Genomic DNA, 26,434 nt, shown 5'->3' with positions numbered 1-26,434 from the left:
GGAGTCGATTTCGCTGATTAGCGAATAGACGCCACACTCGCGTTCGCGGCTTCGCGCCGTGAATCGCGCATGAGTGTGGAGGGCCCTTAAACGTTTGGTCGTGTATTTGTGCTCGTGTGTCGTTTCGTGTGTTTGAAATGAAAAATGAAATGAAATGAAACAGTTCGTAAGTATTCTTAAAACGTAGTGATTATATTCTCTTTGAGTATTCTCATGCATAAAATTGATTAAAAATCGTGTGCAATATGCGACTTTTAACCGTACAGCGTCTTAATAGTTATTTGTTATACAAGGGTGCAAAGTTATATTTTACCAGCGAATGTTTCAACACACGAGAAGTAAAACATTTGCACCGCACCCGTGTGTAACACAAAACTTTTCACCTCACTATAGCGAGGAGTGCAACATCCACAGGCGTTAGTTAGATCATGTTCATCACTGGAATCACTTCACATAATATCGTAAAAGAACCTTCGTACGTAAAAATAACGTGAGTCGGAGACGGTGAGAAATATTTAAAGTAAAATGTTTGAAGTTGACAATGTTGACATTTCTGACGATGCGTTTTGAAATTGCATCGACTCAACTTGTGCCTTCAGAATGGGGTTGGCAACTGTCAAAGGTTTGCAGAGATGGCGATGGCGCCATCTAGCTCGCCCCTTTTTCTAAATCTCATAGAAACATGAAGTTATACCCTAAACAGGAGCGAGCTGTCACTTTTTTTGCCATACTAAATTGAACCTTATCACCGAGCCAGAAAGGTGTTCGTACCAGACTAGAGAAAACGGTCCACATGAGATAGCAAAAGTGGGTCGCGGTGTCCCACTCGCACATGTTGCCAATGTTAAAAAAATACCATTTTGGTAGTATTTATATCAATAACTACTAAAATTAAATACCTTCTTATATTATTTAAGTGCTATATTCAGAGTGCGGTTCTGATATCTTTTACGTAATTTGTAAATAGTTATAATGTCAATATTATTAACTTATTTAACCAAGCATGTGCACAACAAAAAATACATATCTTTAATATGGTAGACATTGTAGTAACTTTGAATATTAATTGGTATCCCCAACTTGACAAAGAAATTTTCAAAATACATGAATGGCGGCGCTCAAGATTTATTTGCGAAATAAAGTATAAAATGGGTAAAAGATGTTGTGTGAAAGGTTGCAGAAGTGAAAGTTTTGTTGATTGTGGTATATCTTTTCACAGGTAAGCCTCAACTATTAAAGTTTACGATAAAAATACAAGAAAACATTGTCAAACTCATTAGGGTGACTATGATGTCGGCACGATGTGAATCGGCCTTACAGTTCTTATTACCTACGTACTTACTTAATGTAAAAATAAGTTTACCTAAATAAGTATATCTTTATTTTGGCATGTTTAATTATTTGGTTGATAGATAGATAGATAGATAGATAAGTGATTTATTTGTGCACGTAATGAGAGCTATATAATTGCCAAAATTTAAATATTACAGTCACATTTATACATAATATTCTATATAAGTTGAACACACATTTCCGTCAGTACACGAAGACGGCAAATAAAAAAAAAATTGGGCAATTAACTACGATGACGCTTAAAGAATAGCTGAAGTGTGCAAAAGAGAAGCCATTACGTATATGAACATACCATGAGTGCGAAAGAGGCAGACTACAAATGAAAAAAGTGACCATTTTTAGGGTTCCGTACCCAAAGGGTAAAAACGGGACCCTATAACTAAGACTCCGCTGTCCGTCTGTCAGTCTGTCTGTCATCAGTAACAGTTTTTATAACGACTAAATTAAGTAAGGTTTTGTGAAGCGTTTTACAGAGGAGAAAAAAACTATATCCATTCTCTCTGACTTCCTATGCATGAATGAAAAAAGATCTTGGCCAAACTATACATTCCAACTTATCCTAATATCCCACATACATATGACTTATGGTCACCCTAATTAGAAAGAGATGCAACCGCCCACTTTGACATCTCATGTGGACACACTTTTTGGCCCGTGTACTCCATCCGGTGCATAGAAAAGGCTTAAGGGCTGCCACCCAGGGCATTAAAAAAACAAATATTTGACACAATTCTAGGGATTGACAGCATGGAGACTATAAAGGAGCCAAATCTCTATGTATGAAAAGTGTCCATCAAAAAACAGTAATTAGGCGGCGCCACCATACACCGAAATACCACCAAAAACAACCTACGTAATTTGGTCGGGTTATTTGTTGCCTTATATGGCTCATGTTACACTCATGTCCCAGAGCCTAACTAGCGCCACCGGAAAGATTTAAAGCTGAAAGCGGTCACTTTTGCAACAATTCTGCCATAAGAGATTGGCATCCTTTCTATACCATCCATAATTGACAGGGCAAGCTATGCAGGCGCCATCTGCTAATTATTTCGACCGGCCAACCCCATTATTTTCATCATCGTTTCAAAAAAAAATTGTGTAAATATATATAGGTAGGTACAAAAATCAACTTAAAATACGTAAATAAATACCTCATCTTATATTTAAACACAAACTTAAAGCACATATTTGTTTGATTTCCTAAGTTTCCTAAAAAAACTTCAATCATTAAGATTGAAATGAGGATAGTTGGTATTTTCTTAAACTTCAGGATCGGGTGCATCTATGGCATATCCGAACTTTTGCAGTGCAATTTTTATTTCAGCAAATACACTTGCATCTTCAATTGTAGCTGGCAGTCGCACTAATTGTGATCTAGCTAATTTAGCAATTGCTCCTCTGAGCGCTTTGCCAGACCGAGTCCGTGGTAGCGCAGGGACTGCAACTGCTTTCCTAAACGCCGCTATTGGCCCAATCAGATGGCGAACTAATGCGATAAGTTCCTGGGTTACTGTACTTTCAGCCACAATTTCTTCATCTAAAAAAAAACAAAACACAATAGCTAAATACATCCATATATTTATTACACTTGTTACGAGTACCTAGATATAATATTTGTGTTATTATTTTTAATCAAAGAATTTCAATTTAAATACTAACCATCTTGGGGTGGTCTCATTACGTAAAGACAAAGAGGTACATCGCCCTTGGTAGCATCAGGGGCACCTACGACAACAGCATCTGCTATCCTTGCGTGCTTTAGCACAACATCTTCAATAGCTGCAGTCGATAGCCTATGACCAGCTACATTAATGATGTCATCTGCCCGGGCTACAACCCAAACGGCTCCTTCTGCACTTATCCAACCGGCATCTTGAGTATCGTAGTAATCCTGAATCATAATATTCATAATTGAATATAAATATAATTTACAAAAAGTAAAAATCTTCTCGTTTTAGTTTTAGGACCAGTAGGTTAGGTTAGGTATATGTCAGTGTTTATGTTACGTTTTAGTTATATACACGGTGGCTAAAAAATAAGTGCATTCACGTTGCCAGGGAGGTTTTGGGATTATACTGAGCAACTTTTACTATGGGACCAACCCCGCAATCGCGAAAAAAAATTTGGCTTTGTCATACATTTTGGCTGGTCCATTTTCTATGGGAGGGTAAAAAATTATTTCGGGATTTCGTGGTTGGTCCTATAGTAAAAGTTACTAAGTACCCAATACCTCCCTAGCGTCCCTGAACGTAGATTTCCTAAACGTTGCTTTCGTATTGTAACATGTAAATCATATTGGGATTGGGAAAGACCATATGTATTGTTTTGGTTTATTTTTATCCGTAATACAAGTACGCTTGCTATACTGCTACCAGAAGATGTTTGTGCTAATTATTTAAATGGTAAACATATAAAAAAGTAATTAAAATGTATATACTTATTAAAAACTAACGACACAAGCTATTATACTAAGAATCATACTCATGATAAAATAAGGATATAATATTGTTTTTCTTTATATTCTTGAACTCCCCATCGGCACACTAACCTCCTTAAGGTTTTGTCTTGTATTAATTTCCAAACTGTAATTGGTTTCCTTATTCAATAAATAAAATAAAAAACTACTCCTAAAATAAAACCCGCCTAGTGTAAGTACATACCTACCTTCCAAACTACGCATTAAAATTAATTAATGTCTAGTTCAAATGTTACTACCATTTAAAAAGCAATATTATTCATTGTAACTGTCTAACAATTGTTAATGAAAGCATTGCAGTTGATTGATAATGAGTATAAAATGTTAGAAGGTGAAACTAGGTAGGTTAACGCTTACTGGATACGACTCGAAGTATGTCTTCTTAAATCTGTCATCTGCTTGCCAGAGTGTGGAGGCAAACCCAGGAGGCAGAGGAAGCTTTGCGACTAATCTACCGACTTCGCCCGTTTCACATTCTGAACCGTCTTCTCTTAGAACATGCACTGAAATAAGTATGTGCATGGTAATAAATACGAACTCATTTTTTATAATTAAATATATAGGGTATGTTACAAACGTGAAATTGTAATTAAAGATTTTTAGATTTAATATAAATTTAGTCTATTATAGTCTATGAATTACTTATAAGAAAACTAATTTGCTTCACTTATTGTAGCGACGTGCAAACCCAAACGCCGTTGGCAGAGTTAATTGTGTTTGTTACCTATATAAACCTTTTTATAATTAATTTTTCGGTTATTTTATAATTACTAACTTACTCTCGTATCCTGGAACAGGGTAACCAGCGGAATGTGGCGGTACTGATTTAATGCCATACCCGAGACAGGCAGCAGTAATCGCTGACCCTGTTTCTGTCTGCCACCAGTGGTTTAGCACGGGCACTGAAAAAATACGTTCTGCCCATAGCTGAAATTACAATTAAGTACCTTCAATAAATATTCATGCATGTCTATGTCTGGTGTTTTCAATAATGTTTATTCAATGGGTACATTTTTGGGAGAATTAAAAAGGTGCCTAAATGCACATTTTGTAAAAACATTATTCGAAGTCAAGAATCGCCTTAGTATTCATTGTTATTTTCACTTCTCATGCTCATATAGTTCGACTTTAAGTCTTGCGTAGACGACATAAAGTTGCTTATTATGTTCTAGAGCAATAAACTAAAATCATCTATTACGGCCCTTATTGACTTAGCAGTAAAGTCGAAAATCTGCCATACACACTGCTAGTCCTGCCGGCGCGCCCTCGACCGGCGCGCTCCCGATCGGCGTGCCCCGCGCCCCCGACCGACCGGCCCGAGTACAACTTTATTTAATTTTGAATAAATACGGTAAAATAACCTAAAATATTGGATATTTTTGTATGTATATTTTACTCACAATCGAAGTGAAAAGCAGTGTATAACTCAGGCATAATAAATGTCCAATAAATTGCCTCGGATAAAAATGGATCGCATTTTTAACCACAAGTTATGTTCTAGTAATTAATGTGGCTACGGTAATTGAATCGTACAAAACAAAGGACTGCCCAGAGGTCATACGTACAGTAACTGAATAAGTTTACATACCTAATGACGGGACGGGACCTATCTATATGTTTTCAATGAACAATCATACAGTTTAACTTTCTATCAGGGTTCGGAAACCGGTATTTGCTCCATACAAAAATACCGGTATTATTACGTTCTTTTTCGTTCTTTTGTTTATAATTTCATTTTTAATGGGACGTTTTAATAATGCAAAATTGTTTCCTAAATACATGATTCAGTCCTACGTAATGAGCATAAAAAAATTCAAAATATTGGGCTATTTCGGGGTTTTAAAAAAATACCGGTTCCGAGCCCTGCTTTCTACGAGAAGTATTTATTTTTGCAAAAAAACAGGTATTTTTTTAAATACTTATATTTTTTCTACATTAATATTCCAAAATATTAGTTATCTCACAGTATTCCATAAAATCAATTCCAAGTTCGGTTCGGCTCCGAGATTTTTATAGTTCCTCTTTTCATCTTGCCAGAGCGGATGAGATCATATTATAAATTCGATGTATACCTTTATACATACTTACACAGATTAGTAAGTACATTATACCCAAAATTAATATTTAGTAGGACACAGGTGTCACATTATACCTATCATCCGATTTTTAACGAATTATTGTAATTTTATAATTTTAATAAGCAAATAGGTAGCTTTAAGACTCAATTACGTAAATTAACTAACGTTACTTACTGAGCAATTGACAATTTGGTTAAGAGTTTAGAAACTACCAATATTTCAATAGCAATATTTAATGAATCAGACTACTATAGTTTGTCAAAGGACTGTCTCATTTCAAACATAGACTGAGAGAATCATACTATCTTTTCCCCTCACTAGCTCGGAAAGTTGTCGTTTATCCTTCAATACAAGCGGGGAAAAACGCGTTTTATCCACTAGTGGGGAAAGTAGTTTGACCTTGGATGGAGCGTGTTTAAGTAGCTTGACACTTAACAAAACGTAAAACGCTCATGATAATGGTTCGTTCGATATTAATTATCATTAAATAAATGGTTTGAGAATCTAATAAAAAATACCAAATTTAGCTTTATTTAAAGATTTTAAGTCATGAACCTTAAAATTCCATAAAAAACGTTTGTTTTTTTATAATGATATTAAATATAATTCTGAACGCACAAGTCGAGTCGATGCAATTTCAAAACGCATCGTTGACATTTCATACATCAGAAATGTCAACATTGTCAACAATTTTTTTACTTAAAACCTTTTCTCACCGACTTGCGTAAAAATACACAACTTCCAGAGTTTTCTGTTATAATATCGTAAAGAAATGAGTGATTCCAGTGATGAAGATGATCTAACGCCTGTGGATGTTGCACTTTCCTCGCTATAGTGAGGTGAAAAGTTTTGTGTTACACACGGGCGCAAATGTATTTTACTTCTCGTGTGTTGAAACACTCGCGGGTAAAATACAACTTTGCACCCTTGTATAACAAATAACTATTGTCTTACACTAGTACTAGCACCCAGTAGAAAAGGATGAGTATAGTTTTCTTTGTCCTTATTTACTGACAAGATTTGCTTGACCAACTATATTAAATAATTAATAGATAATACTATAGCTGATATAATTAAGTCTTTAAAAAAAAAATTTATTCGATTTTATATTATTTTATTTAACATATATTTATTTAATTATTTTGAAAATTAAATTAGCTAAAGATAAAATAAACTAAACATTAAAACTAAACTATACCTAATAAATCTTAAAGTAAACTTATAAATAAAAAATGCTCCCCAGGTCACCTTCATGCGTTATGGTGCCCAGAAGGCTGGCAGCGTTTTTGGATGGCGAGGTAGCTGCCAGCCCTCCGGTCACCTGAGGTGTCAATAAGGCGCTGGAAAATTTCCTTAAAAACTGTTTTTGCGCTGGGCCCCCACGGTCCCAGAGTTTCTACGCCAAACGGCGCAAATATGTAGCCCTCGCCGAGGACTATGCTTATTTGCGCCGCTTGTTCTGTTCTGCGGTTGTAGCCGCAGCTACCGCCTTGACGGAGGTCGCCTGTAGGTGGGACGGCGCTAGCGTGTCAACGCAGGTGGCGTCCCACACAAGCGTCCTTCCGAGCCTCCACGGAATGAGTGTCATTCCGTCCGGCCGCTTGCCGTCGTCGCGTGCGATACCGTTTGACTCTAGGATGGCCGGCACGCTAACGGAAGCAAGCGCCCTCCGGATGACATCATTCAGGGAGGCGTGGCGATTAAGTTAGTTGTGAATAGCAATATTTTCCGTTTAAAAAAAAAGGTGATTTACAAATTTTTTTCGCAGCCGAATAGATATTTTGGTACTTATTTTATAACAGAACGGAAGTGGACGTTCAGACATTGTTTACTGGATATTAATACTTACACGTGTGTCTTGGTCGCAATGTTCTCCGGCAATGAATACTGATTTCAAAGACTGATTACAATATCTCCTAGCGTATTTAGCGTTGGGATCGGCCCTCTTCAATACACGAATTGCGGTGGGGATTGTGAATAACGCATTTACTCGATGCTGTTCTATTATCCTGGAAGACCATTTATATATTTTATACAATAAACAAATAAAATAATTTTGTGTAATGTAAAAATATTAATGAATATTGCCTATCCTTGTTGTTCTGTTCAAAATACAAAAGATATTTGATAAGAATAAGTAACGTTGATCTCTATTTATGTTAAGCCCGCTCGATCCAGACTACGCGTCGCGAAGCCGCGAACGCGAGTGTGGAGAGCCCTTTATAATACTAAAGTCTGGTTACACACAGTAAGAATGGATGGACAAATTACTAAAATATAACTTAAATCGGCACAGAGCTTTTAAACTTCCACACAATAAAAACATTGCTAAGGTCGCAACTGGCTCTAATTACCCTGACTCTAATTAGTACTCATCAATTTATACTATTTATTGATTTAAGCATATGTAAATAAGGTGAATTCATAAGGAACTGTTAAAAATAACACCACACTAATTACTTGTTAAGTAGTCAAACTTTTAACGGGTCTAACGCGATAAAATTTCATCATTTTACCTTTTTTCCGACGTTTCAGCTAGGTTGCACTAGCTGTGGTCACGGAAGACTGACGTCACTACCCGACATTAGTTTATATAAATGTTCGGGGTAGACAAATAAATTTATCTACCCGTTTCTGTTTAATGTTTATTGTCCACGGCACGACACACAACACTAACAATATCCACAGTATTCCACACATTGGTCCGAAGATAGATCCCGTGACTTCAACATCTGAATCACTGGTCCCCAAGTTGAGGATAATTTGTAGCAGTCTTCTCTGTTGAAATTTTTCGGGTTTTTTTTTTAAATTTCAATAGCTTCTCTTACGATCCGAGGATAATAGTGGTCAGGATTTTGGGTTTGTGTAGCTCAATCCAATGATTAGTTTCATCAATTGTTAGCAAGTGCTCAGCTATTGCGGATTTGTGTACTTGGCGATTTTTAACAGCCGCTATGTGTTCTTTCACCCTTTCTTGAACGCTACGCTTCTCTCGTGGTCGCTCCCTCATGACTGAGGATTGTGGTCATCAGTGGATGTGGATGCTCCACACCTGGGTCTTGTAATCTGCCTCCATCGGTGCCTCTCCATCGCGTCTCTGACGACCGAGCAAAAGCTGGTTGAGGATGGGGCCCCTTTTACTTGATCGCTCCATCTAGTTGGAGACCGTCGCCGGCCTCGTTTGCCCTCCGTGTTTCCAACAATGATCCGCTTTTCAAGGCTTTCATCTACCCTCCTTATTATGCTACGCTTAGTCTGGCCAATATACGCATTACGCACTTCCAAAACTGCATTCTATCTTGTATCTTGTGTTGTGGATTCTGGTACGGAATGACATCCTTTGGGCTGCGTAAAAGACTTGCTACTATCGATAACGGCGTGTATACAGTCTTATGGAGAATTTCTTGAGTACTGATCCAACCTTACCATACTTCTTCCTCCCCGCCCTACTTTTTCTTCTTTACTTTATCTTTAGTCAAACTTTTGACTTACTTTTCAATGTGCCTAATTTAGTTTTATTCCTTGTAATTTTTTTATGAATTTTCTTATAATATGATAGTATATTGAATAATATAAATGTATACAAATATATTTTTTTAACGATTTCGAAGTAATCAGACATTTTTTAAACTTAAGACCTATTTTAAAGGTGCCTTTACCTGAAATACTGTCCTGGATCGGGTGTCCGATCCGGCTTGCCTTCGTACAAAACAGTGGTCAGACCGGCAAGTAGGGGGCCGTAACAGATATATGAATGACCCACTACCCAGCCAAGGTCAGAGGCAGCCCACCAAACACCTTTTTTTAAGCCATATATTGTGCTCATGGACCAACAAAGCGTAACTGCATGACTACATGGGCGTTGGACACCTTTCGGAGCATCAGTAGTTCCTAAACAGAGTTACACACTAAGATTATGCATCCATGATTGAAAAAAAATCTTACATTGAAAATCAAGAAGTGTATACAAACATTTGCAAAATACGTGTAAGTAGGTAAGTAACTACAGTGTAGTGTCGTCCCTTTCAAATCAATTTAAGAAAAACGGGACGACACTACAGTGCTGTCACTTTTTAATTTCAACTCTTTTTTGCCAGACTATAAGTATTGATCAGATTAACTCACCAGAAGTATACAGAATGTATAAGGGTTCATTTGACTCGACAGGCACGCATGGCACCGGTTCGCTCTCAAGTGCCTCTTTCCAGCACATGTCTCTGTCTTTCTCAAGAGAACACTCAAGAACTCTTCGCCGCTGGTAAATAATGCACTTCAAGGGCTGGTGTGAGCTTTGAGATAGTGCCTCGTCTAAGATATCTTTGTATCTGCAAATATGTATATCAAAAGTTAGTATTTGGAGCGTAATAGGTACGGGTTGTACTAGGTAGATACGATGCACGATACGTTCGTGTTACTGAACTGGACGACTCTGCAACCACTGAGGAGGTTGTAGCCGCACTGGCTGCGGAGGGCGACTGTGCCGTTGGCGCAATCAAGTCCGGCGTCATCTCTCGTAATCAGAGTGGATATGGGTCGCTCTGGCTAAGATGTCCGGTAGTAGCAGCTAAGAAAGTGGTTGAAGTGGGCCGTCTCAAAGTGGGATGGGTATCGGCGCGGGTGGTGCTACTGGAAGCTAGGCCACTAAGATGCTACCGTTGCCTCGAAGAAGGACACGTGGGTGCGAAATGTGACAGGGGTATAGACCGCAGCAGCATCTGTTTCCGCTGCGGACAACCCGGACACAAAGCTAGAGAATGCTCTGCTGCTGATCCGCACTGTGTTGTCTGTAAGGCTGCTGGAAATCCAGCGACACACTCGCTGGGTGGCAAAGGTTGCCGTGGTGGAAAGCCCCAAAAGGGCAAAAAAGTAGGTAAAACAACGACCGAAAGTGGATCTTCCCAGATACATCCTGCTGATCGGCCCAGCAACCAATCTCAACTGGACGAGGCGGAACGCATGGACACCACAAAATAAAATGGCTCTTAAGTGTCTGCAGGTGAATACTAACCACTGTGTCATGGCCCAGGACCTTTTGGTGCAAGCTATGGCGGAATGGCAAATAGGTGTGGCTGTGGTCTCGGAGCCCTACTTTATCCCCAACCGGGACGACTGGGCCTCGGACCGCAACGAAACAGTAGCCATCATAGCACCCGCTACAACTGGAACCCTTGAGAATGTTGTGAGGGGGAGGGGGTTCGTTCTTGCTGTTATAGGTGGCATCGCTGTCATTGGCGTGTATTTCCCACCTAGTCTCACGCTCCTTGAGTTCGAGCAGGTGATCTCGGATGTCGGCGCTCTGGTCGGACAGATATCTCCCATCCCTGTGCTGGTCGCCGGAGATTTTAACGCCAAATCCACAGCGTGGGGATGTCCAGCGACAGACGTCAAAGGGGAAGTTCTGGAAGAGTGGGCGATATCATTAGGACTGGCTGTCCTCAACACCGGGTCGGAAAGCACGTGCGTGAGGCCACAAGGCGAGTCCATAGTAGACATAACTTTTGCGTCAAACGCATTGACACGCCGTGCTCAAAACTGGAGGGTGGTGGTTGATGCAGAGACGGCATCGGACCACCGATATATCCGTTTCGATGTTGTTACGCTTCCTGCTGCCACAATGGGAAACCGACCCGCTGCAGGGGACAGCCCAAGGTGGAAGGTAACGAAGCTGGACAGGCAGCTTGCAAAAGAAGCGGCCATAGTCGAGTCTTGGGGGCACAGTATTGGTCCAGTGGAAGTAAGAGTTGAGCATGAGGCCGAACGACTCGGCGCTGCAATGATCCGCGTGTGCGACGCAGCGATGCCGAGGGCTAAACCTTTCTCGCCGATGCGACGAGTGTATTGGTGGCGACCGGAACTCCACCAACTGCGGAACGCTTGCGTGGCTGCGCGCCGTCGGTACACGCGAAGCAGAAGAAGGCGCATCCGAATCCAAGGAGAGGAAGATGCTCTTTACGAAGGGTATAGGGCCGCTCGTAAAACACTGCAGACTGCTATCGCGCAGGCCAAAGAGGCTGCGTGGGAAGAATGGTTGGAAACGCTCAACAGGGATCCATGGGGCAGGCCGTATCGGGCCGTAAGACAAAAGTTCCGACCCTGGGCGCCCCCACTAACCAGCAGTCTCCAGCCAGATCTCCTGGAGCGAGTCGTCGATGCTCTGTTTCCAGAAAGGGGCGAGTTTGTACCGCCGGCCATGGCGTCCACCACAAGACCACCAGACGTGATAAGGGATGTTCCACCAGTCACAGAGGTCGAAATGAGCGCTGCTGTCTTGAAACTCTGCTCCAAAAAGACAGCCCCCGGGCCAGACGGCATACCTGGGCGTGCCTTGGCAGTCGCACTCAGCGAGATGGAGGAAAGAGTCAGAGACCTTTTCACCGCGTGCCTGACTCAGGGGCGGTTCCCCGATAGGTGGAAAATGGGCAAGCTGGTGCTCCTTCGGAAGGACGGACGCCCACCTGATCAGCCGTCGGCCTACCGCCCCATAGTGCTGCTCGACGAGATGAGCAAACTTTTTGAGCGCATAATTGCAACTCGTCTCGTCAGGAGCATGCAGCCGGGTCTGAGCGACTGCCAATATGGCTTCCGCCCGCAGCGCTCGACACTGGACGCGATTGCCCGCGTAAGGGATTTTGCCGAGGAGGAGGTCTCTCAGGGTGGGGTTGTGATGTCCGTGTCACTCGACATTTCCAACGCATTCAACACCCTACCCTGGGAGACAATAAAAGCGGCACTCAAATATCACAACGTGCCCTATTATCTGCAAAAAACAGTGGCGGATTACTTTGCCGGGCGCGTTGTGGTATTCCCAACTAAGGATGGCTGGGGGAGGCGGGAGATGGCGTGCGGTGTTCCACAGGGCTCGGTGCTGGGCCCGCTCCTGTGGAACATCGGTTACGACTGGGTCCTACGCGGGACCACTCTACGGGGGGTCAGCATTACCTGCTACGCTGATGACACCCTCGTCTCGGCCTGCGGCAGGACCTACAGGGAGGCCGCCTATATAGCCACAGCAGGGGTTGCACACGTGGTGCACAGGATTCGGGCGCTAGGTCTGGAGGTCGCACTGCACAAATCCGAGGTTCTGGTCTTCCACGGGCCTCGGAACAAACCACCGGGGGGAGCCCAAATTACCGTGGGAGGAATTTCCATCGCCGTCGGGTCGACGATGAAGTACCTAGGACTCGTTCTCGACAGCAGATGGAAGTTCGAGGAACATTTCAGGCGTTTGGCTCCGAAATTGCTTTCTGCAGCCGGAGCGCTTGGGCGGATCCTCCCAAATCTGGGCGGACCAGGAGGAGCCTCCAGGCGGCTCTATATGAGCGTGGTGCGCTCAATGGCGCTTTACGGGGCACCAATATGGGCGGGCACCCTGGGAACTCGAAGTGCGGCCCTATTGCGTCGGCCGCAGCGGGCCATAGCTCTCAGGGTGGCCAGAGCGTATCGCGATAACTCGCACGCAGCAGCCGGCCTGCTAGCCGGAAGCCCGCCTTGGGACCTTGAAGCCAAGGTTCAGTCCGCGGTCTATTGGCGGGTGCTGGCAGCAAGGAGGGAGGAAAACTGGCCCGCCCCTCAAGAAGTTCGCAAGTGGCGGGAAGAAGCACGAGAAGTGCTATATGAAAAATGGTCGGAGCGTCTGGAGATCCCGGGAGCTAGCCGGGACCTGGTGGCCGCTGTTCGACCCGTTCTGAAAGAATGGGTCGAACGCAAGCACGGTGCACCCTCCTTCCACCTCACACAGCTCCTAACGGGGCACGGCTGCTTCGGCTGGTACCTGTGTGAGAGGGTGGGAAGAGAGCCGACGACAGCGTGCCACCACTGTGATGGAGAAGCCGTGGACACGGCTCAGCACACGCGCGAGGTATGCCCTGCATGGGCAGAGCCTCGCGCTGCGTTGTCCGCGGCTGTGGGAGGAGACCTCTCACTGCCGGCGCTAATACGCCGTATGATCAGCAGTGAGGAGGCATGGGCGGCAGTGGCTTCCTTTAGCGTCACTGTTCTAACGCAAAAGGAAGCGGCAGAGCGATCGCGCGAGGACGACGCGAACTCGCTCCCTCAGCGCCGAAGGAGACCAGGTAGGCGGCGAAGAGCCTTCGCATCAAGGATAATGCCGCCTTAACGGGACCCAGCGGGTGATGGGTCGGGAGTTCCATCACCCGCATGAACAGGTTCGAGCTGGAAGGCCCTCGAGTGTTCCGAGGAGCCTTCAACGAAGAAGCTGCTAGAGCGGCCGTAAAGAATGGGTTCGCAAGAACAACGCCGACGGGGTATCGGAGGTCTACAACCGAGTTCCCGAAACCCCGTCTACAAAGCACGCGGCGGAACACCCCAGGGGGTTTAGTCCGTGGGAGTCGGACATACCCACTAGGCTTCTCCCGGGCCAGTGGGATCCATAAAGGATTCCCCCTGGGTCATCAAAAAAAAAAAAAAAAGGTAGATACGATGCAGTAGTATTATCTATATTCTTTGTCTCATGAATCTCATGATTTGATGAAGTGTCTGTCTAACTATAAGCAGATGTTTATGTTTCGCTTTCTGTCCAATTGACTATGTATAAAAAAACTTATTAAGAGAGCGATTTGATTTTGAGCCTTATATACCAACGCAGTGGTTTTCAAATAATGTATATCTATTTACTTAAGTTAATAAATGATTTGAAAAGTTTGCTAATTAGCAAACTTTAAATAACTTTGGAGGTTGTTATTTTAGTAGAAATTTCACATTCAAATGTTGTAATAAAATTTAGGTATTACAAAAACTTTTCAGAGAACTCACCTAACAATTTTATTTGGTTCAACTCCACAACTAGCAGCAATAATAACAGTGGGTTCAGCGTGCTCAATTCTTGTTCTCAGCTCTCTAGCCGCAAATCCTAAAATGAATCAATATCCGATATTACAATTCTTGTAAGGTTATAATAATTATATGGAACGTTAACGAATGTAGATAAACAATCACGTAGATTAATGATACTCGATGAACCCCATAGCTAAAACGACAATCATTCATTAATCATTAATTCATGAAAATATATATTATAGGAATGTAGTAAGCATAGTGATGTTATGAATTAATGATTAATATAACCGTAGATAGATCATTAAAAATAAAAACTTTTGCAGTTCCATTGCGGGCTACGGCAGAAGGCTGCAATTTCCTAATATGTAAACGTAACCTTGCTAAGAAATCTGTATAGTCAGCAAATCCGTCAACTGAATGTTCGTTGAATAAGTTCAGCATGGACGCGGATAAATCATCCTGAAGTGGAAGATATTCTGTTCAAGATATTCATTCATTATTGCGTCGGTCCTGAGAGTGCATCGGCCACGACATTGTCTACGCCAGCGATGCAAACTGGCGAGGCGAACATGAGTTATAGAATTTTTTAACCCTTAAATCGATAACGTCCACTATACTGGACTGGACATCCCAAGAAAAAAAAGTCTGGACCTAATATTAAAGCGTAAGTGAATAATATGTTATTTTTAAGTAAAGAAAAAAACATTGGGAACCAGTGTGAACATAATATTTTTTTGTCAAACTCCTACAGAACGCGGAAGTTGCAAGGAAGCATCCGAAAGACTGACATTTTTCCCATATTTCAATATCTTTTTATATGACAGTTACAGTATTTTGCAGCGTTAAAACATGTAATAGGTTCCTCAGTCACCCGTTGATCACGAACGCTGTAAAGGGTTTGAAACGTCGGGATGTATTATAAATTCAATATACGCGTTATAATCCGTTTTCATGTAATAGGTTACTAACTATTTCTTACGTGGCAGTATGATTTACTTTAAAATGTGTTGTATTTATGGGTAAAACAGACTTAAAAAATGCAGTCCAGTATGTTGTCGATTACACGGCACTTTTGCTGAGTAGTATGTTGGACGATGCCAAGTATGCGAAGAGTAAAATTATTAAATCTTCTTGTAGCTTTTGTGGTAATTAAATGGAACAGAGATGTTAGGTATTTCAAAACATTTTAAATTTACATTTACATTACATTACTGTCCCTATTACAACTTAATGAACCAAATCGATAAAAAAAATAATGTTTTTTTTCCTGTTCGTCCATCAAGAGACAGCCAAAATATTTTTACAGAATTTTCAATCGTGGCTGTAACCTGTCAAAGCATGACTATATGGCGGACGAATGTTTGAAATGTAGTAGTAGTATTAAAACTCTTTATTGTACAAAACATTTAGAATTTAGATTTAGAAACATAAAACAAGAGAAAAACGCATCATTTGTACACAGGCGAACTTATCCCTTTCAGGGATCTCTTCCAGTTAACCTTTGAGCAATTGAGGGAGGATTGGAGAACGGTAGACATCAAAGCTGTACTAAACGGCATAAAAGAAAATATTTAATTTCCTAAAAGATAGGTAAACCTATAACTTACAGCCCCTAACCTACCCCCTAAGCTACCTAATGTCATCGCATTTAAAAATTATTATGCTTAAAATTTAGTTTTTTCTTCGCAAGTGTGTTTAAAAACATTGTGTGTAATGCCCGGGGTAAGAATATAGCAAACTCAAGTCTATAATGCCTGCAATCTAAAGACCTCGTTTGCAAAATTTACCTACTAAAAAAAGTAACCCTACCCTCATACCCTACGGCTCATAAAAGACATCTTGGAACCCTTTCAAAATGACACACTTTGCACTCTAGCAATAAAATATACCTATATAACTTTTTCTGTTCTTAAAGTCGGTTAAAAATACCGGGAAGTAACTACCTCCGAATACCACAGAGTGGATGCCCCCGATGCGGTTGGTCGCCAGCATGGCGATGACTGCCTCGGGGATCAGCGGCATGTAGATCAGGACGCGGCACCCTCGCGTCACTCGTAGCTCCGTCAGTTTCCCGGCTAAGCGAGATACCTGTGCATAATGGCATGTTAGCATAAAAGTCCCCCAACAACAGGTACCTAGTCAAGTACTTTTTAGGGTTCCGTATCCAAAGGGTATAAACGGGACCCTATTACTAAGACTCCGCTGTCCGTCCGTCTGTCTGTCTATCTGTCCGTCTGTGATAGCTAGACAGTTGAAATTTTCACAGATGATGTATTTCTGTTGTCGCTATAACAACAAATACTAAAAACAGAATAAAATAAATGTTTAAGTGGAGCTCCCATACAACAAACGTGATTTTTTGCCGTTTTTTTAGTAATTGTACGGAACCCTTCGTGCGCAAGTCCGACTCGCACTTGGCCGGTTTTTTTTACAATAGAACTAGTGGCTCTGTGAACTGTAAACCTCGCGGACCCCCATGGCAACTATGATCATTTATATAAAAGATCATAGCATGGCAAAGAATAAGAAAAACTGAATTGAAAAAAATAAATACTATGTACCTATTAAGTAAGTAAAATTTCACATGTTTCCTGAATGGGTACCTGGAGGAGTACAGCCGGAAGACATACGAAAACATTTTTGTCCAAGCTAAAACGGAGACCTTCGCATTCGTTCGGTCAAGGTTAATTGGTTGCTCTTTAAATATGCACACCTTCTTCACTCCCTAAAACTACAACCTAAAATCTGCTAACATAAGGTTTTTAGTATAACTACGAGTATAGCTTCTGTGATATGAGTCCACAATTGCTATCCCAAATTGTGCCTAACTGAGGAAAACGTCAGTCACGGAAGGATTTGAAGGACAGATAAACACCGAGGGGACCCCATAAGTGTTCCCTTTTTATTAATTTTGGTAAAGGGAATATTGCGTAGATGGAAAAAATTGTCGGTAGAGAACCTAGAGAGTAGCAATCTCTTTCTCTCAACCAAAAACGATAGTAACTGAACTAGTGACCTGTTAACCTGAAGAAATGATTTGTTATCGTTTACCGTTAAATTACCTATTCATGATCACAATGACGATTGACGACGAATAGGGTCATCGAGATATGTCGCAGTTATGAAGTAACAATAGATACCAAAAACAGCCACTTAGGCATTTCTTAATGTGCATCTCATTCTCGGCATTGGATTTTTTACTCTTAATACTTGATTTAGGCGTAATGCCTACTTTAGACTGCAGTTCCACCCACAACCCAGCTGCTGACGTCCACGAGGGTTCATTACACAGCACCCTTAAACCACTTTACGAGTTTTCACCCGGGATCCTATTGGTCATGAAAATCTGTTCCTGATCCGCGGTCTATATGACAGTCTCTAACCTGGTCCCTCATCTCGCTGTACGTGATGCGCCTCACTGTGTCCGTGAGCGGTGAGTCGTGTACCAGGGCCACGCTGTCGCCCTGGCCTTTCTCCACATGCCGATCGATTGCGTTGTGACAGACGGAAAACTCGCCGCCTACCCACCTGCAACATGTCAGTGTATTAGCCTACTGTACCTACAGGATGATTTTCGAACTTAATGCAACTCTCTAGCTAGGGTAAGAAAGGGGTTTAATTAAATAAATAGTTCCTCGTTATAATTACTACCATCGCCATGTTTAATTCAAAAGTCACTAACGCATATACTGTATACTACTTAAATGCAACTTAATTTGCACAGTCTCCTGGCAGTCCTGGCGCTAAATACGAGTAAAACAATATGGTATCCACTTACCATTTTGTAAATGGAGGATTGGAGTGATCCAGTACCTTGTCCCAAGGCTTAGCCCACTCGATCTCTTTTGCCACGTCGGCCCAGAATCCCTCGGGATCCACTAGGGAGCGATGGTACGCTTTTTGATATTGCTCCGTCACACCGCTCTCGCCTAAACCAAAAATACATTGGCTTTACTTACCAAAACATAAGGCTGCGTTTCGACCTGAGATGTGCGAGGGATGTGTTTGTTATGAACCAATAGAATCACTCCATGTGTTTTCCTCGCTCAGCTTATTGTGATTCTATTGGTTCTTAAAAACACATCCCTCCCTACGCATACACATCCTCGCACATCTCTGGTGGAAACGCAGCCTTATAATAGAAAACTAGGTTGGTACCTTAAGTGGCTTACTTTTTTTTTTTTACTTGATAAGTACTGCATTATACAGTTGCTGTGTTACAGTGTCCTTCCTTCTGTTAGCCTTCCTTTGCCTTATGTAACAATAACGGTTACTTATCGTAAAACACGAAAAGATCGTACTTGGAAAGTAAAACGCCCTAGGGCAGAAACAGAAACGTACTAGTACCACTTTTTCAGCCCGCTTCATAGATAAACAACGAGCCAGTTCCAGAGCATAAGAAATGAAAAGTTCTCTTAATGATACTTATTTGTGGTCACCTAATTTAGTTCCCCGGCTATGTCAACCAGGAGTACCAGTTCTCATAATCACGAAAGCTACTTAATTACCACAAATTATTAATTACCATAGCTCTCTATGTCAGCAGCAGACACAAACGCCTTCTTCTTCAGCTCACTGATAGAAGACTCAAATTTGTTCTTCTCGGTCTTGGAGGTGACTCCTTCGGTTTCCTGATACATGGTTACGGTACCCAATCACTTCAGGTGTCGCGCGAGCACTGCCACATGAACAATGTGACTTGGAATCTATAATACTCCATTATACCACGACCTGTGCCCCTACTGAATTATTTAATAAGTTTACTGAAAAGAGGTTGACATTAAAGTTTTTAACGATACAACTACATAAGTGGATATCTATCTACCGCATTAGTAGCAAATGACTTAAGTGCAATGAAAATTGTTTAACATGTTCTCTTTCTGAATACGTAGGAGTACGGTGTATCTCTGCAATCACATTATCACTTATCGCTTCTTTTCACTACGATTGTGAAACTTATTTATAATGCAAGAGGTACGTTTTAACGCGCACTCGCTTAATTTTTTTAAGTATAAGTATGCTTATGCTCCGGATATGGAGATGGGCGGATAGTATTCGTTAAGAGGAAACATTAGTGGTAATTTTTCCATACAAACGTTCTCGACATTTTCCTCTCTGGATTTGGCCCTAGATGAATATTTTTTTATACGAGTTAAATATTCATTACCTGTATCTGTACGTTTTGTTTTTTTTTTTGATATTCTAATTTTTATAAAAACTAGGTTACTTCAAACAGCGCTAAAAACGGCTACAAAAATACGCCTAGCTTACAAAATCGGGAAAAATAAACGCAAAAATCAAAACGTTCAAACACAGATAATTTCTTTCTTTCGTTTCCAAAATTTCGTTTTTATTGGTTAAGTTTTGGAGGAGCAAAATGTCGAGAACGAAACCTCGATTTCTGAGATTTTCGCTTGACGCCAATTTCTTTTCTGTTTAAATCGGTCGATTTGATCATTCCGTCTGGACTGGCCTTTAAAAAAACTTGAATCCTTTTAAGAGATCACTCAACTTTAAAAAAAATAAACAAAATGCAATGGCTTTATAGCTTTATGGCAAATTAAAAAAAAATGGTGTGAAGGAATATCGTCCCATAGAAAATTTGAATTTCGCGCCTTTTTCTACTGACAATGTTGTTTGACCGGCTATATTTAAAATATCGTGGGTGTGTGCAAAAATAATAACAATAGCGATTATTTTCTTTACTGGTATTTAGATAAAAAAACCTATAAAACGAGTCTTTATTCGGAGGCTCGAGTCCTTAGTCCGGGACAAATACTGGGTACTTATTGTGTCAATGATACCTATCATTCAAAAATCACAAGACGATTTTTCTTTGGAAAATAAAACAATTAAATTTGTCCGTTAAGATTACACATAAATTGATTGCAACCATGCGATAAGTTCAATTATTGAAATCTAAATAGTAAAAGTAAAGGAAATGAAGTTGTGGAAAAGCGTGTTTGGTAAAATAGTTTATATAATGCAGTCTAGAATCATATTTTGTACTGTAAATTTTATTATCTACGGTAAGTTCTACTTATTGAAAACCGCTTTCCACAAACCTGATTTAAAAAGGATGGGATGGGACATAGACTTCTAAGTGAAGCTATTGTAGAAAAATATCTATTAGTCCATATCATTAGTTTATTAATCCACTTATTTAGAAATAATAAACTAAGTAACATAATATGCCTAACGTAAATAATAGTATTTCTGCCGAGGTAGTCCGAAGTTGAAATGATGCCTTTCACCCGAGTTTAACACTACTTTTAATTTCGTATAACTAGTCACGTCAAATAAAGCCGAATATGGACAATCAGCGGAAATAATTCGTGTAGTTTTGAAAATGTGTATTTTTGTGGTGTCCAGATAAACATAGTGGTGATGGGGGGGGGGGGGGGGGGGGGGTGCTGAGGGTGTAGGGGGGGTTGAATGTACCTTTTTTCATATTTTTGCTCATATCTCGAATATATGTAAGTACGAATAGCATTATAATTACTTTGGACTAAAGTTTAAACATAAAATTTCCTACAAATTTGGTTGTTTATTTTTACTCACCGATCAATACAAGGAGCTAACCGTCGTTTTTTCGTAATTGTTCATTATAAATCAAATTTTTAGTTTAAAATAAGCAAGATTAGCGACCTGCTGATAAGGTAAAAAAAAACCGGCCAAGAGAATGTCGGGCCATGCTCATGTTCCGTAGTTACCCGTCCGTTAAAATAGAATAAGTATTTGCAAAAACTCAAAAACGGTTATACCGATCAGGTTCGCTATATTTTTCCTTGAAAGTCTATACTAAGCTATACTTTCACGATTTTTTAATATTTTTGGACTCATGGTTCAAAAGTTAGAGGAGTTAAAGGGGAAAACACAACTTTTTAAGTTGATCAAAAAATAGTTCGGGAAGACCCTTATTCGATCAATCTATCGCAAAACAAGAAAATCGAAATTTCTTTATCTAACATCTCTGTCACTCTTATTGCATATTCGAGCGATAAAGAGGCAGATAGCGAAATTTAGGATTCGCGTTTCCCGGTAGGTTCTCTGTAAACAAACCGCCTTGATGCATCAATGTCATATTTTATTATCTCTGAAAACTTGTCAAAAACCTGTTAAAGGCACAGGATGTATAAGTTACTCTATGGTTTACTAAAAAGGCTAGTGCTGCACTCTGGTGGCAGAACATTGCAGTAATATCCCCTATTCGGTTACCACAAACTCGGAGGCATTATTTTTTCTTAGACGGTACCTACATACCTTTTCAGTAATCAATGGCTCTTTGGCTTAAAAAGTCATTAATAAGCATTATTTAAAATGCCTTTTTTAGCTCTTCCACAAGGAAATACCAAATCAATAAAATTTGATTCAACTGTAGAAGTGGGCAGCAATATCACAAGCATCCTTCAAAACTTAACAGCTTACTTGCAAAGGTTACAGATAAAATATCCAGATGTATCCAAAGGCCTAACCATTGATGCACAGAAACCGCAAGTAAGATCAGAAGGGTCGAATAAATTAAAAGAACGCATATTGCGATTAATTAAAGCCATGGGAGACAAACCCCCAACGACCCCTGCCCAATTCCAAGGTAGGAACAAGAAAGGTACTTACCTATTTGTACGAGGGTGGGTCGATAATACCTAAACCGATTGATATTATCTTTCTCAATTAAGTATTTAAAAAAAATAGTTCATGTTTTTAAAAAACCATTGAGGTTTGAAGTTAGTCAGTTTTCCATTTTCATGAAAATGGAGAAAACTAAGGATCGAGTTGTCATACAGTTCTAAGTTTAAAAAGGTAAAACGGGAACCCACATTAAAACTGTGTTGCATCGTGCCATAGGGGACCCTTAAACTTTCTTTTAGTACCGTCCGCACTTGGGTAGATGATTTCATACGGAGACAACGAAGCGTCAATGGCGTGTCCCAGGAGTTGGAGACTATATGAGGTGTCTATCCCAGAAACGACCAAAAAAGTCGATAACTACCTAGGGAGACAGCAGAGATTGTAAACAGCTCGCCGGAATATGTTTTCAATATTACCAATTTGACAAAAAAATAGTACATTTCGATGCTAGTGCGGAAAGTATGTCATTAGTTCACGAGTACCGAGATATCTTGCCACGAGCCGTAGACGAGTGGCAAGACTCGGGACGAGTGAAGAATGACATTTCCGCACGTGTATCGAACGACGTTTTTTAATACAGTTGCGAAAAAATAAGAAAAACAACAAGTAAGGAATTCGAAACTTTTATACTATTAATTCTGTGACATCATTGTCATTGACATTATGAAGAGGTATTTTTTTAGCTTTTATTGGCCTAGAATCAGTCCTAGAATGGATGTTGTTAGTATTATTGAACCCACTTCAATTAAAGTTTTTTTTTAATGCATGTTCTATGACAGAAACAATTGTAAACATAAAACATTGTACTATTATTACCCAAGTATCGTTATTTACGATTTTTATTTACCGATTACCGAGATATCTTGCCACGAGCCGTAGACGAGTGGCAAGACTCGGGACGAGTGAAGAATGACATTTCTGCTCGTGTATCGAACGACGTTTTTTTAATACAGTTGCGAAAAAATAAGAAAAGCAACAAGTAAGGAACGGAATTCGAAACTTTTATATTATTAATTCTGTGACATCATTGACATTGACATTATGAAGAAGTGTTTTTCTAGCTGTTATTCGACTAGAATAGATTTTGTTATTATTATTGAACCCACTTCAATTAAAGTTTTTTTTTTCAAATGCATGTTCTATAAGACAGAAACAATTGTAAATATTAAAACATTTAAAACATACATATGTACTATTATTACCTAAATATCGTTATTTATGATTATTTGTGTATCGTATATTTATAAAAACAATATCGAATGTTGCCTTTGGAAACTTAAAACATTCTTGCAGTAAGAAAATACGCCTCTTCTTTGACAGGCGTTCCGTTCCATTCAGACAACTTATTAAGAACGGTTTTTCAAGATTAAAAAATAAACGTGTTATAATACTTATAATGATGAAGAGGTGAGTAATAAAATATGAAATATGCATATTTTTCGTATTCTTACATTAACAATAGGTTTTTATGTTGATTACGACGTTTAAATGAAACTAATATTAACACTCATCAATAAGTAGTCATGAATTGGAACAAGTAAAAATTTAAAAAAATTGGAAAAGTAAAAAGCACTAGTTCGCAAAAACCAACTTTCCGCACGCTAAACAGCTACGAAAAGTAGCACTTTTTGAGCAACTGTATTAAAAAAAGCTTTTTGTGCATATTGCGAAATAAATTATTATTTAATTTAATTTAATATTGGCTGCCGCTGCAGCCCATAAAGACGATGACTCGCCGATTCACACGGCTACCGTTGCGATGGCATAAATTGAAGAGTTTTCCTTTCCTTAGTTCCTTCTATTCCTTCTATTAACACAGGTTAAACTTACAACTAGGCCTATTCTTTTTGCGCCTTCCATAACCATAATAATTTTGATGACATATAAGCCAAATACATATTACATAGTTCTAATTCTGAAAATTGCATGTATGTATATCAAGGTATAAATCTGAAGCTTTTTTTTTCTTCAATTGTAAAATATCTTTATTTATTTTATCTTCTTTCTCGTTGACCTGGATGACATATAAATGTACAGCCGGTCTCCCGCGTAAGGCCTAGCCTAATGCGGGGACTCCTGGAATCTCCATCAGAAGTCCAACTTAGTTATGCACCAACTCTTAATAGAAGTACCTACTGTATACTTTTCTGTGTTCCTATTCGCGAAATAAAAATATATTGAGATAAAAAGTTAAATGTGCCACTCGAGATTAAAGTTTATTTTGCACCTTATGAGACAGTCCCTCGCAGTGCTCAGGGTTCTAAATTACATTATAGAATCTAGCTTATTCGGGATTCAAAATCAGCACTCGCAGAAAAATTAACTTTGCTCTCTTGTTGCACAAATAAGTGTTATTCCAGAAATAGTTTATTTATAGAGGAAATACCGGATGTAATAGAGGGATCGAAAGGAACACCTGCGGTGAACTGGGAACATTTTTGGGAGATTGCGAAAACAATGATGAATAATGTAGCCCTCACTCTAGCCAATAAACCTTCACAGGCCATCGTGCAGGAGGCAGAACAGAAAAAAGAATATAGTCTACTACAGGTGTATAATTCTACAATTCTTGTATATAGTTCTTAGTTACTTACCTATATCTCTTAGATTTTAACCGACTTCCAAAAAAAGAAGGGTTATCAATTCGACCGTTATATTTTTCATTTTTCCCCGAAGGTTAAAGACGGGACCCCATTACTAAGACTCCGCTGTCCGTCCCGTCTGTCTGTCTGTCCGTCGGTCACCAGGCTGTATTTCATGAACCGTGATAGCTATACAGTTGAAATTTTCACAGATGATGTATTTCTGTTGCCGCTATAACACTAAAAACAGAATAAAATAAATATTTAAGTGGGGCTCCCATACAACAAACGTGATTTTTTGCCGTTTTTTGCGTAATGGTACGGAACCCTTTGTGCGCGAGTCCGACTCGCACTTGGCCGGTTTTTTTCCTTTTTTTGTATTGTATGTAAGTTACCTTAGACTTAAAACTCCGTCATTTCTGAACCGATTTGGAAAATTGTTTTTAGTTTGAATGTATATAGTCCCAAGTTGGTCCCGTTATTGTCAAAACCCAGTTCTGATGATGGGATCCATGAGGAATACAGGGAACTCTTCAAATCTTATAGGGATACATATAGTGATTTTAGTATTTAGATCAATAAACCGAGCATTTTCATACAAAACAGTGCTATTTGATGAAGTGGAACTGCTGATGATAACCAGAAAGGGACTCTTTAACAACGCATATTTCAATTCTGGCGATTTGTCCTCTTTGATATGTTTGTTTGTTAAGCAAGTAAGGTCTAAAGGAATATTTGTGTTAAGGTCTAGGTTTGATGATGGGTTCCATGAGGTCCAACTCCTCAATTGTTGATGGCTTCAGATCCAGACCTTGAAACGTACCTGAAGCGTGACATGACAGTTTGGCCAGATAGGAACGAGTCTTGCAGAATATGCATCACTTATAAAAAATGCAAAAATAAAATTAATCTTAAAAAAAGTAAAACCGACCCGACCCCGGCGTTGGGTGATATAGACCCGATTGTAAATGTGATTTAATATAAGTAAAACTAACTTCAAAAAGGATAAAATAAACTATTATCGCGTTTTATATTATGTGTTAGCAACTAATACGTTTAAAGTCGGTGTCTAGCCAAATAGTTACAATACTGGTTAATGATATCCCTAAGCAAATAATAGACAGCTTTCTTTTTAGGGTTCCGTACCAAAAAGGTACAAAAGGAACCCTTATTTTCTTATCGAACTTCACAGGGTTGGCTTTCGGTTTGACGGTGTGTTGACGCTTCTAAGTTGTATTAGTTGCAAATTAGCTATTCGCACATGTATACAACGTTTTACAGTACATATGGCCTTTTAAATTTTCGACATAGTTACGTAATGTTCTAATTACCGCACTAGTGCTGTAAAGTAGCACTATATGTAGGTACAGTAAATAATATTGTAATATTTACAGAATATAAAATCAGGACGAGTTCGGGGACCGGTTCACGTTTATGGACATCACAGCGGTAGCAGAGAAGATGATGATTAATATTGTTATAGTTGAGTTGTAATAAATAACTATGAGAATTAAAAA

The 26,434-nt window shown here is 39.9% G+C and overlaps 1 protein-coding gene across 1 annotated transcript; it reads right to left on the bottom strand.

Annotated features, from left to right (window-relative positions):
* Positions 1–69: 69 nt before the first annotated feature.
* Positions 70–19,511, bottom strand: LOC134745896 (acyl-CoA synthetase short-chain family member 3, mitochondrial). The gene is made up of 12 exons (XM_063680005.1): positions 19,229–19,511; positions 18,482–18,632; positions 18,087–18,231; positions 16,647–16,791; positions 14,680–14,776; positions 10,033–10,232; positions 9,567–9,798; positions 7,757–7,916; positions 4,609–4,756; positions 4,187–4,332; positions 3,013–3,244; positions 70–2,890 (listed from the first exon to the last, which is right to left on the bottom strand). Exons 1-12 carry the CDS (start codon positions 19,341–19,343, stop codon positions 2,613–2,615), a joined length of 2,049 nt encoding a protein of 682 aa, XP_063536075.1. The 5' UTR covers positions 19,344–19,511; the 3' UTR covers positions 70–2,612.
* Between the last annotated feature and the right edge of the window lie 6,923 nt (positions 19,512–26,434).

The sequence above is a fragment of the Cydia strobilella genome, chromosome 1 (genome assembly GCF_947568885.1).
Source record: "Cydia strobilella chromosome 1, ilCydStro3.1, whole genome shotgun sequence".
NCBI lineage: Eukaryota > Metazoa > Arthropoda > Insecta > Lepidoptera > Tortricidae > Cydia > Cydia strobilella.
Note: the sequence above shows the minus strand (reverse complement) of the source record. Positions and strands in the feature narration are given on the sequence as shown.

Coding starts and splice junctions, on each gene's coding strand:
- LOC134745896 (XM_063680005.1), bottom strand. CDS start 19,343: ATGTATCAGGAAACCGAAGGAGTCACCTCCAAGACCGAGAAGAACAAA. Junction 18,633..19,228: donor TGCTGACATAGAGAGCTATG/GTAATTAATAAT, acceptor TTTTTGGTTTAG/GCGAGAGCGGTGTGACGGAG. Junction 3,245..4,186: donor CATACTTCGAGTCGTATCCA/GTAAGCGTTAAC, acceptor ATTATGATTCAG/GATTACTACGATACTCAAGA.